This window comes from Colossoma macropomum, unplaced genomic scaffold, assembly GCF_904425465.1.
Source record: "Colossoma macropomum unplaced genomic scaffold, Colossoma_macropomum, whole genome shotgun sequence".
NCBI lineage: Eukaryota > Metazoa > Chordata > Actinopteri > Characiformes > Serrasalmidae > Colossoma > Colossoma macropomum.
The window spans coordinates 5,862,610-5,882,575 of NW_023494788.1; the positions used below are offsets into that span (position 1 = coordinate 5,862,610).

At 40.5% G+C, this 19,966-nt stretch overlaps 1 protein-coding gene across 1 annotated transcript; it reads right to left on the reverse strand.

The window, feature by feature from the left end:
* Positions 1–85: 85 nt before the first annotated feature.
* Positions 86–18,398, reverse strand: smc1b (structural maintenance of chromosomes 1B). Its single transcript, XM_036567783.1, has 25 exons — positions 18,290–18,398; positions 17,973–18,161; positions 16,701–16,813; positions 16,311–16,514; positions 15,934–16,172; positions 15,451–15,709; positions 13,715–13,855; positions 13,353–13,435; positions 12,629–12,836; positions 11,134–11,319; positions 9,863–10,048; positions 9,401–9,547; positions 8,345–8,482; positions 8,072–8,188; positions 7,049–7,155; positions 6,152–6,293; positions 5,632–5,777; positions 3,529–3,682; positions 3,002–3,097; positions 2,558–2,714; positions 1,962–2,116; positions 1,525–1,676; positions 1,202–1,271; positions 498–608; positions 86–327 (listed from the first exon to the last, which is right to left on the reverse strand). Exons 1-25 carry the CDS (start codon positions 18,396–18,398, stop codon positions 232–234), a joined length of 3,705 nt encoding a protein of 1,234 aa, XP_036423676.1. The 3' UTR covers positions 86–231.
* Between the last annotated feature and the right edge of the window lie 1,568 nt (positions 18,399–19,966).

Genomic DNA, 19,966 nt, shown 5'->3' on the forward strand with positions numbered 1-19,966 from the left:
CTCTAGAAATGGTGCATTTCACATCAAACCATTCTAAATGATTTTGCTTACACATGTGTAAAATTTGAAAAAATGCTGGAATTCCCCTTTAAAGAGGGTGATTCTAAAGCAAGATGATCCAAAGTGAACTCCAGAAGTTGCAGAAGTAGGAACATTTCAAAATCTATTTTGCTGTCGAGAACCAAGCCATCTCGTCATTTTGCTTCTTTCTCTTCTTTCCTTGTTTCTCCATCAAATCTCTTTGTCTCTCTCATTGCCGTTCTCCTCATTAAGGGCGTATGGAGTGAGGTCCAGGGAGAGGAGGCGGCTGAACATGCACTCATTAAACTGCAGGGGGCGATAAAAAGGAGTTCACATAAAAACAACAAACAGCAGCAGGTCTGAACAGGAGTAGCCTGTTTGATATACGCTGAGTGAGGAAACGGAAGGTTCACTTCAAATTCAGATCACGTTTATGTGTATATATGAGTGCGCCTCGTGTATATATGTGTGTGTACCTCAGAATAGACCCCTAACAGAGCATCTGAGCGTGAATAAAACTCCTCTTTCAGTGAGATGACGATGATCTGGAAGTTCTCTCTGGATTGCTCCCTAATGAAGCTTGTTACCTGGACAAAAAAAAGAAACTCAAAATATCACTCAAAAAATCTTCTCTGACAAAACAGGTTTCACTGAACATGTTCACCCAAAAGCAAACCATTTCTGCATATAAGCACAGTATCAAACATCAAAGTGTTTAATCAAAGTATTCTTTGATTCTTTGACCACCTCCTTGTTTCTGCGCTCATTGTCCATTTTATCAGCTCCACTTACTATATAGGTGCACTTTGTAGTTCTACAATTACAGACTGTAGTCCATCTGTTTCTCTGCATACTTTGTTAGCCCCCTTTTACCCTGTTCTTCAGTGGTCAGGACCCCCATGGACCCTCACAGAGCAGGTACTATTTGGGTGGAGGATCATTCTCAGCACTGCAGTAACACTGATGTGGTGGTGGTGTGTTAGTATCATATTAAAATGAGTGTATACATGTATCTGGAACACAACTGAGTGGACTACCTGGCTCGGTTACATTACATTTACATAATTTTTTGGATTCCAGTATTGTATTTTTTGCTGACACATTAAGTGACTTTCTTGATTTTAACAAGAACAATATACGGTACAGTATACAGTAAATATGACAGTAAGGGTGGTCTTGCCTTGCCGATGTTTGTGTTGTCCAATGCAGCGTCCACCTCATCTAACACAAAGAATGGAGCCGGGCGGAAGCTGGAAATAAACGTAAACAGAGTAAGCCAAAAGCCTGGATCACTAAAAAACATTCAAAGGAAATAACTATTTCAGCAATTATTATTATAACCAGTTCATTCATAAATACAGATAAATTTTTAGTTCTGAAGAAAGAGAAAGCATGTCAGGCTGTCGATGTTATTATTATTACCGTAAGATATACTGTCAATTAACTAACTGACAGTAGACTATATCCTTTGTGCTTGGTGTGCTAATACATGTTGAGTTTTACCTGTGGATAGCAAACACCAGAGCAAGGGCTGCAATAGACTTCTCTCCTCCTGATAGATTGTCCATGGCCATAAATCTCTTACCAGGCGCCACACAGTTATAGCTGATGCCATCCAGATAGGGCTCATCTGGATTCTCAGCACTCAGAATAGCCTAGAGCAAAAAAATGAGTCAAAATTTTCTTACTAAAAATTACTAAAAAGTGTCATATTAAAATCTTTGTAAAGTGTGTAAAGTGCAAGAGAGAGAGTGAGACAGAGGAAATACACTTAATAATGCAACTTGTATGCAGAATCACTGATGCTTTAAATAATCCTTCAGGAAAATGCTGCATGTATATGGTATGCAGACTCAGAACCTGTGTAGCTCCCACAGTATTCAGCGCTCTCAGAGAGAGTGAGCACAGAAAAGAGAAAGAGGGAGATATACGAGTCTCACTTGCGCACTGTCATTTCTGCACAGCTGTTTGTAGATCTGGTTGATGGCGACCGACACATGCTCAAAGCACTGGCTGAAGAGACTGAAGCGCTTTGCTTTCACCTGTTCAAACTCCTGATGGCATTTCTTAGCTACGCTTGTGCTGGCCTCAAACGCTGACACACACAAACAAACACATACAAAAAGACATTTGTTTATAAAAGGTTCAATTTGGGATTGCCCTATAGTGGTGAAGGATCCACATCTGCAGAGGATCTGCAAGCATCTCTTAATTTGCTGAGCAAATAAGGTCCAAATTTGGACAGTTTTTGGAAAGATATGACATGTATACTGGAAAAATCTGGAAAAAGGCCAGATGTGAGTATCTGCCCAAATACAGTGAAAGAGTTTCCAGTCATGATGAAAATGAAGCAAAGATTTATACGTCTTGAGATCTACTTTCAAGCAGAGCTCAATTCCAACCCTAATCTAACGTGACTGACCCAGCAAAAGCCTTAGCAACAGCTTGATTACCTGGATGAGTGTTAGATCGGAGTTGGAACTGAGCTCTGCATGAAGGTAGCTGTCCAGGCTAACAGTTGGTGACCACTGTTTACCGTCTATGACTCCACGGAAGCTGTCTTTCACCTCCTTCATCTTCTCCAGGGCCTTCAGGTTGGGTGGTTTGGACACCTGTATCAGTTTTTCCAGATGTGACACTCTCTCTTGCATTATCTCCAACTGGGTCTCCACCTCATCCTCCTCAGTCAGACTCTGCGCACACATATAAGGTTATTCTATAATGGCCCCACCATCCTGCCTGGGGCCTTTCTCTTGCCTGAGAAAAACTGCATCTTTGTGAAAACAGTCTCTAACAATGCCATCAGGGTGTGCATTTTTTATTTGTTTATTTGTTCATTTGGACAATCTACGTTGAAACATGTAAGCGGGAATGAAACACCTTGCTGAATTACTCAAGTAAAAACTCAGGAGTGACTTCTCAGAAAAAATACTTTTCAGACGAAAGTGATGTCTGTCTGTGTGCGCATACTCAGACTCACTTTTAGCTCGTCTCCTAGCGGTCCATAGTCAAACACCATTTGTGCCTCACGCTCATAGATGTCCAGGGTACAAGTAGTCTGGGACTCAGAGTCCAGCTGTGTTTGAGAGTAAAGAGATTTCACTGTAATAGGATACTTATGAAACAACAACACTGCATCGACAGAGCAAATACATTTATTTATGCAGTATTTATGCAGTATTTCATAATTTCCTGTAAATATCAAGTTTTGCAATATAGTTTTAAACAGAGGTAGTGTGTTCCGGTTCACCTCTTAGTACAGCCAAGCACTGCGTAGTTTAATGCTCATATGGCACACTAAATTCAGCTATGATTAAACTCTTGATAAGATGAATCAAGTACCCTAAAGCAGAGAAACTTCTAAGCAAAGCTTTAATGATGAGCCCAAGGACAAGTACTGCACTGTGGGATATCAAAACACTAGTGTGGGGCTGAACGATCTCAGTAGATGCTAATTTAATAAAGTTGATGAAACTGGTGATAATGCTGGGCATTCTGTCTGTGTACCTGAATGTCGCTGATCTCATCCAGTGTTCCTGAAAGCAGAGTGAGGGGAAGGCTTTCAATTTTACAGGCCAGCAGCAGGTTGTGCTTATGTAGCCTCTGCTGTTCCAAAGCTGTCTCTGCAGCGATTAGCTCCTTCTGTTGTTTCACCAGCTCTCTGAGAGAGGTAGAGAGAAGAGAGAGATTGTCATCTTTATTTAACTATGCTCCACTACAAACAGCAGCTCAATTGCTGTTTGCAACATTATGCATTGGTGTGCGTATGCATGTGCTCCGTTGTGAGTACACTAGTGCCATTTGGCTGCCACTTTACATCGGATTTCATGTGTCTTATATTATTTGTGTTTAAGTTTTTATGTTTCTCCGCTGACTGAGGAGTTTGCCATCTTATCCACCAAGACAGCGGCTGAGAGTGATTTTCCACCCATGGCTTAGAGTTTTCTTGGGCTGGTTGTCTGGGTGAAGCTACACTGCAACTATGGTGCAACCTGGACCGGGGACCTGATAGATGCTACATCACAGCTACGTGGCTGCCTGGGCCAGCTACTGGAATGCACTACAGCTGTGGGGCTGCCTGGACCAGAGGTGTGCAGCTGCATCAGCTGCAGCTACGAGGCCTCTCTGGCTGGCTGCCTAAGCAATGCCACATCACAGCTACGAGGCTGCCTGGAACGGGCGCTAAGGTAAGGCTGCACACCAGTGGCGCTTGGCTGCAGGAAAACGCTACCCCATTCGCAGCTAAAGACATTTTTGGCCTTTGAGGCTTCCCAGGCCGGCCACCTGTGTGACTCACTGTAGTTGCAGAGTGAGACTTTGCCCCACGGCTAAAGGCAGGTATACCCTATGTGATTTTAACATGTTTTTAAACCCAATTTGGTTGGAGCCGGCTGAATGATTGGGCCTTCATCAGACGTTGTTTACCGTGCAGTGTAAGAGGGGAAACGATAGCCGATTAACTGCCCAAACGAGCTCTGATTGGGCAGTCAGACGATCAGATGGATTTCAGACATGACGGAAATTCTGATCGCTTGTCTCACAGTCTGAGCAGCCTCACGAACCGATTTCTCAAAGTTGCACCCAAAACCGCACACAATCACCGCTCCTACACGGAGGCAAAAAAGTCGATATTTGCGGCACCAGCGTCCATATGTGCCTACTTTGCTTAGTTTGACTGAGTTGAATTGCGAGGTATAAATAAATTTTGTGGGGTTTTTTGTCTATGTAGAGCTGTCTGTCTGTAGACCACCTGTTCTTTAGCTTCTGTGCACAGTGTGGCACAAGTTAGCAAAGCTGTTGTAGTGGTTTGTCAATGGCTGAATCTCAAACTGCCCCCTACTTCCTATGTAATGCACCAAGTTCTGGCTTCTACATTAAAAATAGTGCATTCCTTGCCCAATATAGAGCTGTGCACACACGACTGAATCCCATAAAGCTATTTATTATACATGTGATGCACTTTATGGGTGCAGGAGCAACTATTTTAATATGTTGTGCACTCTGTAGGGAGCAGGGAACCATCTGAGATTCAGCCAGTGTCTTTGCTCGAGATGTGGACATGCAGCATGTTGTTTGGAATGAAACAGCATCATTGAAAATTGTCTGTAGACAGAGCGCCTGTAGAGGCTGCATTTCACATGCAGTGTGAGCACCCATGTCACGTCATATCAGACGGACCACGTGTTTTCCTACAGTGTGAGTATATAAATCACAGGCTTTGTCTGCACACGACGGGCGATTCAAACGAACAGTGTGAGATTTCTAAAATCGCACAGTGTATGCCTGGCTTAAGGACTCTTTCCAGGCTGGCTAAGTCAATCTATACCGTGGTCAGTGGAATACCTCCTGCTAACTGTGGGAACTGTGTGTGTGTGTGTTCTGTGCCGTTTTATTTATTGCTGATTACGTATTTATGTATGATATGTCATTTTCTGATTGTAAAGCATCCTCGCATGGGGAAAGGCACTATATAAATAAAAGTGACAATGATGATGATGAAAAGCCCTGAAGACTTAACACCTTGTCATGTTAAAGGATGCGGAAAAAACAAAAACTGAAGAAACTGCAGAAACATTACTCAAAGTAGTCACAATGAGCAAACACAGATACCTGGACTTCTCCTGATGGCCCCTAACTTTCTTGTCCAGCTCAGCCTTGGCATCATTAACGGAGGCCTTCTGTCCCACCAGCAAGTTTTTTAGCTCCAGGAGATTGGACTGAGTCTCATCTACAACAGCCAGTAGCCTTTCTTCCTCCTAAGGAATACACAAGCATTTAGAAAGTGGCCCATGAAAAAATTAGGAATGATATGTGTACATCCAAAGAATGTAAATCCAATTCTATGCAGCAAAAAAATGGATCACTAAGATGATGGTTCAAAAGTTTAAAATAAAACTTTAACAAATAACTAAGGTGAAATTGAAAGTTAAACCACTGTAAAAAAAATACAGGACATACACATTTTAGATACATTAGTAAAGATGATATGTAGCTTTTTTATGAAATGTGTGTCCAAATTCTATGTGAGTATTTTGTGTTCTATGGTATTATATGTTTAATTAACCTGAAAGCTGTCAATTAAAAATAAAGAATAAATATAAAGACAAACGTCACAGATAAGATGGCTTGCCTCTCTCAAGGTGAGAATTACATCCTCCTCTTTTCTGATTGAATCCTCTATTTTGCTCATGTTCCTGTGTTGTTTGTCTAGTTGCTCCTGCTCATATTCCAGCTGTGTGTTAAGTCTTGTACGCTGGGTCTCAAACTGTAGCCTGCAGAAAGCAGCTAATATGCTTAATACAGGTAATACTGTGTTAAGATAATAACCTGCTGGCAAGTGTACACAATACATCATAAAAGAACATGTATACTTTCCATATCTTTTTATAATGAAGGCTATATTTTCATTGTTTTTGAGTACGCTTCTGGGGCTCTAATACACTGCCAATTCAAACTATATTGTCAAACATTTTAAGTTTACTCATATTTGAGCTGCTGCATTCTCTGTGTATATAGCGCTATTCAAGCTAGGGAGGTGCTGTACTCTGAGTGTTTACCAATGAGATCCATGATTTTACTCCAGTAATCTGCCATGTCCATAGTTTTACAAGTCTGCTAAGTAATAATTCTGGAACAAACTACTGTCATTAATTCACTCAGACACTGAGCTCCCTCACTAACAGTAGTCCTGTTTGGTTTGACATCACAGTAATAACAAAACTGGAAAATAGAAAATGGCGCTCTATTTTATGACAAGACTACTAAAATCCATAACATTTAGATTTTTTTGGCACCATATTTGCCATTCAGCCACACTATGTGCTGCTACTGTTTGGAAGTGAGGCACTTGTTGCATAATGCTAAAGCAAACGTCCAAGTGATGATGTTTCAATCTGGGCCATTTGAGATAATATGGGAAAATCATATTTTAACCTCTATGAATCGACCAGTCAAATCATGCACAAACTGCATTACCGGACCTCCTCTGAAAAACTAATCCAGCTCGAATAGGGCTTAAAAATCATACCGCTTTTGCTCAAGCTCTTCTTGCTGTCTCATGTAGTCTTGCTCATATTCACGAATGTTGGCCACTCCAATCTCAGCACAGAAGTCTAAGAACACCACATCCTCCAACTACAACAAAAAACCCAATGAGGCACAAAATGTCCATTAATTGTCCTTTCGTGCTCTATTTAAGCATGTTTATGGAGTCAATTATCTGCAATAAGTGCCGCCACTGTCATGCATTTGTCGGGACCAAGGCGATTCCCGCTCGCTCAAAGCCCCAACATATGGATGAAATTAAATTATTCTGTCCTATAACTATGTTTTTAGGGTTTTAATAAATCTGTCTATTCTCGCAAAATAAAAAAGTTCAGTCAAAAAATAAAAGAAAGTTGAATGAAACACTTCAGCCGTTGAGTTCTTTTTGAAGGAAGGAAAAGGCCCACTCTTCATTTATTAAGCTTCAGGTGGCAAGATGGCTCCGGACAACCAAATGCAATGCACAATACAGAAACATCAATTTTTATACCCTGTTTGGGGGCGATGAAGTAATCGCCCCCTCCCTCTCACCTTTCTTTATTTCACTTTGGTTCCCATTATTTCTTATTTTTTCACTTCATTTGGTAACCCTTATTTCGACTTTCACTTACATACTCAGCTATTCCAAGCTACTCCCATCCTCTCAAGGTTTTTAATCAATTTCATGTTTTTGAAACTGGTTCCAACACTGATACTGTCCGGTTCCCTATCAGCTTGGCTTCACTTTTTACGGTCAGCTTGCCCTTACAGCTAAACACACCAGCTTCTAGAAGCTTCAGAAATTTTCCATTACAGAATCCCTTAACCTGCATACAACAAGGCCTATCCTTAGTGAGAGGATTAATACAATTTTGTTAATACACTTTTAATATATAATTACGAATTTCTTGTTAATTATGATAATAATATACTTATTTTCCCACACATGCATGCCAAATGAGATATAGGTATTAAAAGGTACTAAGTTGTAAATGTAATATGAGGCTGTGTTGTGTAAATGAGTCACCTGATTGACTTTCTCCTGAATGGCCATCATGTCACTGTCCTTCACTTGCACATTTTCTGCCTGCATCTCGATGTGGGACTCTAAGTTTGAGAGCTCACTTTCCAATCTGGAGATTTCCTGCACCAAAAGCAAGCATGCAGGGCACACATGTACACACACATACAAACTTTTCTGGTGTGAAAGAGTGAGTAAGTGTGGAAAAAAAAACAACGTAAAGAGAACGGAACAGAAAAAACCGAAAGAAGAAAGAAATAAACAGAGAAACAAGCTTACAGCATGGCAGGCTGGGATGCTCTTCTTGCGGATGGTCTCGAACTCAGAGTTGGTATATTTAAGGCGAGTCTGAATTCCTTGAACCTGGGCTCTAATCTGCTTCAGCTCAGCCTCCTTTCGTCTCAGTTTTATCAGTTCCTGTCCACACACAGTTCCAAGATTTATGCAAATATTAATGGTAAAAACAACAAACAAATATCAGTTCTATATTCATAGCCACTATGACCGCTCTCTAATAATAATGGCTTACAAATGACAAAGCAAACCCCTTCTTTTTTGGCTCTGCTGGAAAAATGTTTCACAACAAACTTGCAGCTGCCTTTGTAAAGGGCTTTGATAGGCTGGTTCACACATTATAAACATTATGAAGATTGGTATTTGCCAGTGTTCAACAAGCGATTCCTCCATTTCACCAGTTCACTGAACACTTGGATTGCACACAATTCTCTTTACTATCTTTTTCTCTCTGCCAGCTCCCTAACTGTTCATTGCCTGTATCACTTGTTCAATTACATGGCTGACCATCTCACACAACAGGACTTAAGAGAGACTCAAAGACCTCCAATTACTTCAGAGTTAGAGTAGAGATTAGAGATTAGAGTAGAGATTAGAGTTAGAGAAGAGATTATTTCTCTTCTCACGCTCCCAGGTCATCTGTGCTACCATTCACATCTGATTGGGCTATCAACCTGGAAATTCCCTTCCAACTGTGAAAATCTGTCAGAAAGAGAAAATCAGTCTAAAATTAAGTAGAGTAGGCCCAGCTTAAGGTAATATTTTGCCCGAACAATAATGTGATTAACTATTTGCATAATGCAAAATGCTCTTGTTCATTATTTTCTGTCATGCTGCTTTTGTTAGGCAAGTTCTAGGACTACCAAGGACTAATTCTGAGGCCTGCTCATCTAATCTTGAAGCATCTACTAAAGATGTTTATGTAGTATTCACATCATAGGTTTAAACGAGCATGCTCAGCCACTGAATCCCTGTTCTTGTCAATCAGTGCAGTTTCTGTATTTCCACATGTGGAAAAGCCTTCTCTTGGTCTGGACCCACCCTCAGCTCAGCAGTGAGCTGCTCCTTCCTCTCTTTCAGGCCACTCATCTCATTCTCTTCCCAACGCCGAGCTTTGCTGCGCAGGTGCACAGAGCCGCCAGAGATCACACCTGATTTGGAGAACATGGTACCATCCAGAGCTACAGTCTGTCGAATTACAGAGCAATATGAGAAGCAGAGCTATTAATATAGATGGAGAAGTATCCTATTACACATTTTCAGAACCCATAACTAACTGTATATTAAATATATCTCTTAAAAAGACCTTAGCACTAGGCATGGTTTTGGTACTATTAAGAAAATGAGTAAACAATTGGGGTTTTAAAGACTCAGCTTGAAGACTCGACCAGTAGTTCAGTTGACATTCTTTTATTAACCCAGTAATCAATGATATGAAACTACTTGCGTAATTATTTTGACTTGATCTTATTTTTTAAAATAAGCATGGAATACAAATCTCACCTTGAGGCGTTCAGGGCCACCAAAAGCAATGTTGCGGGCATCTTTGAGAGTCTCGCAAACCAGGGCATTCCCGCACACAAACTGCACCACTCTCTTCAGTTGAGGTGCATTCTGGGAACACTGCACCACATCCACCACCATCTTGGCTCCTCTCATTTCCCTTAGACGCTCATTCAGAGGGTTTACCTAGAGAGGAATGTTATATGTTTAAAAATATGTATTGAAAACAAACAAACAAAAAAAAAAAAAATGTATTTTTTTCGCATTGAACACAAATAACATTCAACATTTAGCTCCCAAAACACCCCTGGATACAACGAGAACCTCAGAAATTTCTACAGGCATGTACATTGAAATCAAAATTACTGTGACTAAGGGTGCACCATTACCACTTTTTCTGAAACCGATACATATACCTGATCACTGAGTATGGGCCAATACCAAGTATCAATACCAATACTAACTCTACCTAACCTATACAGTTCCAAATATTTTATTTTGGTGGAATCTGTGTGCTGTGTCAGTAAGAAAACATCTCAAGCTTGATTGAATGCGTTTACTCAATGGCCTATTTATACATGCGTATGTATATGTGTATCCATTTCAGATACTTAAAACCAACCTATTTTTGTTTATTTATCATTTATTATTATTTACTGTGGGCGGCACGGTGGCGCAGTGGGTAGCGCTGTCGCCTCGCAGCAAGAATGGCCTCGGTTCAATTCCTGGCCAGGTGACCAGGGTCATTTCTGTGTGGAGTTTGCATGTTCTCCCCGTGTCTGTGTGGGTTTCCTCCGGGTACTCCGGTTTCCTCCCACAGTCCAAAGACATGCAGTCAGGCCAATTGGACATGCTAAAATTGCCCCTAGGTGTGAGTGTGTGTGAATGTGTATGTCTGTCTGTCTGTCTGCCCTGCGATGGACTGGCGACCTGTCCAGGGTGTTTCCTGCCTTCCGCCCAATGACAGCTGGGAAGGGCTCCAGCACCCCACCGCGACCCAGAAGGATAAGCGGTTTAGATGATGTATGTATGTATATTATTTATTGTTACATAATATTTAACAATAGAAATAAATGCAAAATATTTTGTTGACCCTCTCAGGTCAACGACATCATATGGTATCAGAGCAACCTTAACTGTGACACATTCCAACAGACACTTGAAACCAAAGTAGGACTTTTATCTCTTCTGAAATCATAATTTTTACATTCTCTTATCACATTATCTTGCCTCATGCTAGAGGTAACAACTCAAAACTGTGTTGAACTCACATCTAGGTAGTCAATGGGGAGGAAGGTCTCTGGCTCAGCTCTTTCCTCTTTCACAAACTTAATGCAGTCTCGAGCAACCTTCGCTGAGGACACCACTATAGCGTTCATGTATTTGCCAAACACCTTGGTAACAGCAAGCTGGTATTTCCTGTGGATGGGTTGACATAAATCCACCAAGCGCCCATACTAGACAAAAAGAAAATCAGTTAATAAGAATTTAAGGAGTTCGATATCTCTGGTTTACACACACACACACACACATACACACAGGCATATATATACATATATATATATATATATATATATATATGTATATATATATACATACATACACCGATCAGGCATAACATTATGACCTTGTTTCTACACTCATTTTATCAACTCCACTTACTATATAGGTGCACTTTGTAGTTCTACAGTTACAGACTGTAGTCCATCTGTTTCTCTGCATACTTTGTTAGCCCCCTTTTACCCTGTTCTTCAGTGGTCAGGACCCCCATGGACCATCACAGAGCGGGTACTATTTGGGTGGTGGATCATTCTCAGCATTGCAGTAACACTGACGTGGTGTGTTAGTGTGTGTTGTGCTGGTACGAGTTGATCAGACACAGCAGTGCTGCTGGAGTTTTTAAACACTGTGTCCACTCACTGTCCACTCTATTAGACACTCCTACCTTGTCAGTCCACCTTGTAGATGTAAAGTCAGAGACGACAGCTCATCTGCTGCTGCACAGTTTGTGTTGGTCATCCTCTAGTCCTTCATCAGTGGTCACAGGACGCTGCCCACAGGGCACTGTTTGCTGGATATTTGTGGTTGGTGGACTATTCTCAGTCCAGCAGTGACACTGAGGTGTTTAAAAACTCCAGCAGCTCTGCTGTGTCTGATCCACTCAGACCAGCGCAACACACACTAACACACCACCACTACATCAGTGTTGCTGAAGTGCTGAGAATGATCCACCACCCAAATAGCACCTGCTCTGTGAGGGTCCATGGGGGTCCTGACCACTGAAGAACAGGGTAAAAGGGGGCTAACAAAGTATGCAGAGAAACAGATGGACTACAGTCTGTAACTGTAGATCTACAAAGTGCACCTATATAGTAAGTGGAGCTGATAAAATGGACAATGAGCGCAGAAACAAGGAGGTGGTCATGATGTTATGCCTGATCGGTATATATACATGACAGTAAATAGTGCAGGGTTACACAAACGACACTACAACTTTGTGGGAAACACTAAACAACTTGGGATCATACACTACAGAACTTTGAAGTCTTTGAACTCACCAAACTCATGCAAACAAACCTAAAAACTTTACTAAAAACTCATTGCAAGCATACAATACAACATACACACATACCTATGTACACATTTTTACATACATACTTGAATGGTGGCATATCAACAATCCAAATGCATCACAAGCTGGTAGCTTCAGATAAGCTTCAATTTACATTAAGTGCTTGGTATGTGTTAATATGTAAGTTACAATACCACAACATCCGGGTAGAGTCTGCACAGGCTTTCGAGGACCTCATCTCTCTTCTGCTGCCGACGGTTCTCCTGACTATCAATGCGAGCGTTCTGCAGCTCCCCCAGCACCTTCACCAGCTCCTCATTCAACTCCTGCATTCGTATACGACCACGCTCTAAATCTTCCACCAGACGCTCCTCTTGCTCTCGTAGTTCTTCCAGAGTTTTGCTGCCAAAGACAGCACAGAAAACACAACAAGAAGAGAAAACTTTGTAGGGTAATGAAGGTGGAAACATGTTAGATAACACTTCATTATCAGTTTCACCAAACAGTAATAACATCTACAGGTAATCTGGGAGCTATCCAAATGAAAAAAAGGACAAAATGTTAGATCAAAACAAAATTAAGCCCTGTATATCACACATTCAGTATTGCCCTTGCTCTACTACAGCTATTTTACTTAACTGGCTATTAATCAAGCAAAATTTCTACCCTCAACTGAAAGGTTAATCTTATTCCTTAATCCCTCAATTTAAGGGTCACCTGTGCTCTCATGCGCCCCTTTATAGTGTCACTAGGATAACTAGCGTATCTAAGGTCACAAACGCTCACATAAACATTTATCAATCACTTGGCATGGGAGAAAATCAATATCTACTTTGGATAAAGTTTACAGTGAGCCCAAAAATAAACATTACTGCAGACCACTGCAGTGAGACAGAACTGTTGAAGAACGAAACATACTTAGAGGTGTTGGCATATTCCTCCAGCTTCCCTGCCCTCTTGTTTAAGTCATCCAGTTGCATCTGAGAATGCTTAATGTTTGCCTACATTTACAAACAGAAAACAGAAGTAGATCATGACACAGGTATTGTATTTATTGAGCGTTTAAAAGTAGTGAATTGATCTAGGTTAACATCACTGTTTCTCAAATTCATAACGATGCAAAGGCAGAATTTAAATGCTGACTAGATAATCAGGACACCGGACACATTCTTTAATTTTTCACAAGTGTAACTGACATAATGCATGCACACATGATTATCTCTAGTGTGTTGTAACAGCAGCAGACATACAACTGACAAGCCAGACAACTGTACACCTACCTTGACCTCACTTTTTCGCCTTTTGTCGAACTCTAGCTTCTCCCGATCTGCCTTCACCTCCCAGTGTAGTTTCTCAGCCTTCTGGACCAAGACGGCTCCCTTTTTCCTCGCCAGTTCCTTCAGTTCCTTATATCGCTCCAGCTGTGATAAATTACAAAAAGAAACAGCTCATTTCTACATATTACAGGAAAATAAGAAATAGCCCTATGTTACTAGGCTATTTAAAAAAATAATCATAGTCTTTTTTCAATATTATGTTGAATTTCAAAACAGTTCCAGTCTATTAGGTTAAAGCTGTGATTTTTTTATTTATCAGGACAACAATGCACCTGTCACGCCTCAGGAGGACTCAAACTACATTTCCCACAATACACTAGTAGATCATGTGACTGAGCAACTTCCCTCTGACGCAGAGTCCAGAAGGGACTCCATTGCCCACAACCCCTCGGGAGATCATATGACTTTGGATGGTTGTGCACGCACCTATCAGCGCTCACATTCACCGGAGTACTAAATACATTCACCTGTGTTTATTGTCATCACCTAGTATAGTTTATAAGCCCGGGCTTTAGTCTTAGTCGGTGCGAGGTATTGTTTCTTCTTGAACTTGCTGAGCATTTCTATTATCTGTTTGCGACTACATGTTATGACCTACGTTTTGTTTCACTGACCTTGATTTTTGCCTGTCCCTTCTTGTACTTTTGCTGACTGTTTTTGGATACGTGTTTTGACTTTTTGGCCTGTTTTTTTGACTACGATATCGGATCACTCCCTTGGTTTTGTTTGCTTTGGTTGTGATCACTTCGGTGATATTGTACTGCTTTCTGGTTACGACCCACGCATGTTTTTTGACTTCTTCTTTGTCGCACTCGAATAAAGCCTGGTGTACATTTTTTATCCGCAAGCGTCTGAATTCTGTTGCATCGTCACAGCACCACTGTCCAAGAATCATACAATGAAGAATAAGCAATATGAAAAAAGTCAAGCACTTATAGTCGTTGGCCAGCGGTCCTTGTGAAAAAAGTTCAATGGCTAAGGGTAATAATAACACCATTTGGATAACAAATCAACTTAAAAAAGTACAGTCAATGTCACAACTACACTAGTCTCTATCTCTCTCTACTTCTCATTGAGTGCGTTTACATGCACCTAATAATCTGATAACTGCAGAAAACCAGATTTTGTCAGTAATCCAATCAACACGTTTACATGCACTTGAGTAATCAGATAATGGGAAACTCCAGGTCTACATGAGTCAGACAGTAATCATATTTCTGCTTTGCAACCAGCCAATAAACTCACAGAAGAAGACGTGATGTAAACTCAAACTTCATGCTGCGGCTTTTTTTTTTAAACATTGTGCCACTTTACCTGAAAATATGAACATACATCATCTAAGAAGATGAAGAGTATTTTAAAAAATTCTTTATTTCGTGTTTGGTTTCAGCACCGCTCCAAAAGTGTTTTGTTGCCCTCTCGAGGCAACGCTGCTGGCACCACCATCTATTCTGGTGCATGCGCAGACTGAGAAATCCAAAAGAAATCAGAGTCTACATGCACTGGGAAATCAGATTACTGAGCTAAAATCCAGCTCTCTTTATCAGATTTCTTAATCTGATTTCCAGATTGGAGTATGGCGTTTACATGACCATTTGAATCATCGGATAACTGCAGAAATCCAATTACAATCGGATTACTGAGTGCATATAAACGCACTCATTGTTTCTAATGCCAACCTGAGATTCATCCAGCTGTACACCAGCACCCCTCTGGGCTCTCTGCTCCTCCATCTCTTTCTCATACGTCCTCCAGGCTTTCTCCAGCTCTGCCAGCTCCCTCTCCAGCTCCTGCAGATCTTGCTCCTTCTTGGCCTGCTGCTTCTGGCTCTTTAGTAAGCTGGCTCGTGCCTCTTCGGCCTTGTGCTGGTGGTGAGCTGTGTTCACTTTAGCTTTGATGTACTGAGGCCTTTGCTGGCTAAGGATTTGCTCCTCGGACCTGGAAAAGGGACAGACGTAGTGCAATGCAAACATGTCACACAAAAAGAGGCAAGCAATTCCTCAGTTACTCTGAATTACCACCCAAAGCTAGTACATATTAGCTCCAGTACAGTGGGCTGCACTCGACTGCACTTGAGATAAATTTATTAGAGACAAGTAAATTAAAAAATACTATAAACCGAGCAAAGCAAGTGACCAACTGAAACAACTGAAAACAATTACCTGATCTCCTTCTCCAGTTTCTGTAGCTCTCTGGTAAAGCGTCCGTGCTCCTTCTTCCTAGCCTTCACAGCTTGCTCCCATACATCCATGGCACTCTTTGTGACAGCGACTACCTCCTGCTTCTCTCTCAGAGACTCTGACAGTGCCTCTATGCCCCTCTCGTTGTAGTAAAGCTGGAAGAGGCTGAGCTGGAGCTTAGTTTCACCAAGCTCATCCAACAGCTCCTGATATTTCTCTGCCTGGACAAAGGAGTAAATGCTTTCAAATACGCGTGAGAATAATATGTCACGTAACAGTAGCTCAAGGTTAGCTCAAAATGTATTACCATGTAACTCCTGGGATACGTAACTAAATCTTCTGTGGTTTTCTTATAATACCTCAGTCTTGTCCTTGAACACCTGCTTCTTCTCCGCAGCAGCTGCCCGTTTCCTATTAAAGTGAAACTGAGTGTCCTCCTTTGCTTTCTGTAAGGCTGCAAGCTTGGTGTCATACTCTTTAGCCAGCTCCAAGGAGTTACTGATGCGCTCAAACATCTTTGTGCGTTCCTTAGCATTCATCATAGCAATCGACTCCACGGCACCCTTTCATACACATAAATCCACAAGTGTTACTAACTCAGCACAAAAGGATATCTATTAGCTAAAGCAAGAGTGCTGATCTGTGTAAATTTGTGCCTCTGTACACTGTTCACTGTATGCTATGACTTTTAAAATGACCTGAGAGAAAGACACAGCACTAGTATGAAGAAAAACATGTGTCAGCAGCACCTGAAACACTAGACAGTTCCTGGCTTTGACCACGATGCCAATCTTTTCCAGCTGTCCTGTGTATTTAGCCAGTGTGACATGCCTGCCATTTACACGGTACTCTGAGGATTCACCTGAAGAAGCCCATTGAGAAATGTAAGTCAATCTGTGAAGCACTGTATATATTTCCTTTGCCTATCAAGAAATAACATAAACTGTTAATTTTATACCAAGGTTATCAATTCTTGCACACATATATTATAACAGTATTACTGAGACCATTGCAACATATATTAACTTGATATATTAGGTTTAACTGCACTGTCCTGTTTTTGTTCTCTATAATTAGTATAAGATTTACTACGGTTTGCCACCAAGTTTAATTTAAGCACACTGTAACAGAGTTTAAAAAGTGTCCAAGAAAACTGGACTGATGGACATTGTTTTGTTTTGCTTATCTGGGGCGGGATTCATGAAAGATTTCCCAAGAAAAAACCTACAAAGAACCTTCAGACAAACACTAAGAAGTTCGTAAGAATGTTCTTAAATACAGTTCTAGTAGAAAACGTAGGAAGACCTCAAATAATCTCTTAAGAAAGTCTTATTCTTTAAGAAAATTGCAGTTGTTTTCATATGTAGCCTATAGGTCATGTTGTCATATGGCCTAGTTTGTCATGTAGACTATTGATATCATGTTATATTTTACAGATTACTGGAACTTTTTGTTTGTTTGAACAATTATATTTTGTGACACTCATTAGAATTTAACATTTAAGAAGCCTACACCGTCAATCTGTGCAGTCTAAGACCACAGTGAGACAGTTGTAAATATTTAAGGACATATATATTTTTAAGAATACCACGTTCTTACGATACTGAGGGTTTGTCCCATTTCGTAGAAGATTTCACCCACTACCCCTTGTAACTCACTTCCAAGGGGCAAGGTGACACTCGAAAACAAGGGGCAGGGGTAAAAATAAGAAATGGGACTGGGCCTCATTGTTATAGTGTTAGTGTAGTAAGACAACAATTATGTTTTTAGGTTTGAAGGACGTGAATTTAAGTATGCAATTCAGAAAAAAGAAACATTTAAAAAGATTTTCTTTCTCAAGACATTTTTGTGAATCCAGACCCTGAACTGTTAACTATCTAGCTAACGCTACATCGCTTTGCTTCATTAGCAACAGTCAACGAAATGACACGGTTAAACTAACGTTATCTGTTACTGTTAGTGCATATTTAGGATGAACAACAGAACATATAGGTTATGTACAGTACATCTATCCACCACACCTGATATGGCTCTGCTGAAGACGGTTTCTTCGTCGTTATCGTCGCAGAAGCGCATGGTGACCAAGGCGGAGGCTGAGACGGGTTTGCCGATATGAGCTCCGTGGATGAGGTCTCTGGTGTGTTTCACTCGGAGACTGGAAACTCGCTCTCCCATCACAAAACCCAGGGCATCCATGACATTTGACTTGCCTTTAAGAGCAGAATTTAGTTCAGTGTTACGGGCGAAACTTTATCCAGCTCGGCCTTCATTTCGCCCGAGCCAGCGAGCCAAACAAGCTTAACCTAGCAAGTTGGCTAACTAGGTTAGCATGACTTACCTGAGCCGTTGGTGCCGATAATGCAGTTAAATCGCTTAAACGGACCTATCGTCTGCTTTCCTCGCCACGACTTGAAATTTTCCACATCTAACTGCTTTAAGTAGCCCATATTTATTTTATCAAACGAACCCCCACCAGTTAAAGACGATAAAAACAAGCAGCTGTGAAAAGACCGGTGGGCAGAGCAAAGCGAGCTAAGCTAGTTACGACTTTTCCCTCAGAGAAAAAAAGCGGGAAAATTGAAAGTTGAAAATAAATAAAAATAAATAAATAAAGGATTTGGAAAGGAAAATGGTTTTATGAACTTATATAAATAAAATATAAATAAAAATCTACATAGAAATAAAATATAGGGAGTCTAACTATTTTCTAATAATAAAAAAAATTGAATGCTTTCTCAAAAGAGCTATTACAGTATTGTGGGACATCAGATCCTATGGGACACGGTTATTCACTTGAAAAAAAAAAGGGTTTTATGCTTAAAAATGTCTGGGCTGCCTCAAAATTGTATGTGAACTCCTAATAATAAGTTGATAGGGCATAAACAGACGTGACCACGACTTAGTAAGGCGTAGGAATGAGATCATGCCTTACTAAGTCATGGCCATGCGTTAGTGTCTTGTTCCCATAGTTTTGGCCACAATTTAATTATCTTGTTCCCATGCCTTGCTAAGACATGGCCACGCATTCATTTGATTTATACAGGATGTCACCAGCGGGGCGTCGTACGGATAGCTGAATACTGAATACCTGCCATAAATGTGTTCAGTAACATATTCCATCTCAATAAAAAGTAACTTATTCAGAATACATTTATAATACATACTTTTTTATTTAATTAATTCACACTCAATTCATCACCTGCTTCTGTCCACTGTTGTTCCCTTAGTCCCCTGAGCAGGAGTCCAGTACAACACTGATGCCACACATGCAAACATGTCCACTACTGTTCGTATGATTATCCCGCAATTAAAATGATTACATAAGTGCTCAGTTATATAAGTCATTAATAAAGGATCCACAGGGATGAACCCTGAATCATTTAAGCCATTAATGTACATCTAAAATTTTAAAGTTTCTTTTCATCTGAGATTGTTCTTCTTAAACCCTTTGCACTCCTGCTGGAGAATATACGTCATCTGCAACAGCCTGTCACCTTTTTGGTCTTTAGCTAGACCTACAATGTCCAGTTGCCCCCAAGAGAAGCCCAACTGTTGCCTATCTGCATTCTGAAAGATGACTTGACCACAAATCTGAAGGAAATTTCAAAATGATTCAACCAAATGGCTAAAAAGTATGTTTTTATCACTTTGTTTATCATATTAACATATATTTTGGTCAGACGCAACTGCTGATTACTGACTACTGACCTTCGAACTGAATTTTAACCTGTGAAAAAAACAATGAAAATTAGACAATAAATCTAATTAGATAGTATATTAATAAAAATGTAACTATACAAAATTTCATGAAACAAAAAGGTGCAAAATTTTGATAATAATTTTTGCCACTTTAGACCAGTCAGACCTGAGCAGCTGTGTCAGTTTTGGCATAATGCAGAAGTTGTTGGATATGAATTGGTTAAACAAGAATTAAGAGTTACAAGCAAAAAGTGCTTATTCCTGCACAAATACCACATATATGCCATGCTTAAGGGTGCTGAAGGGTATGGTATGG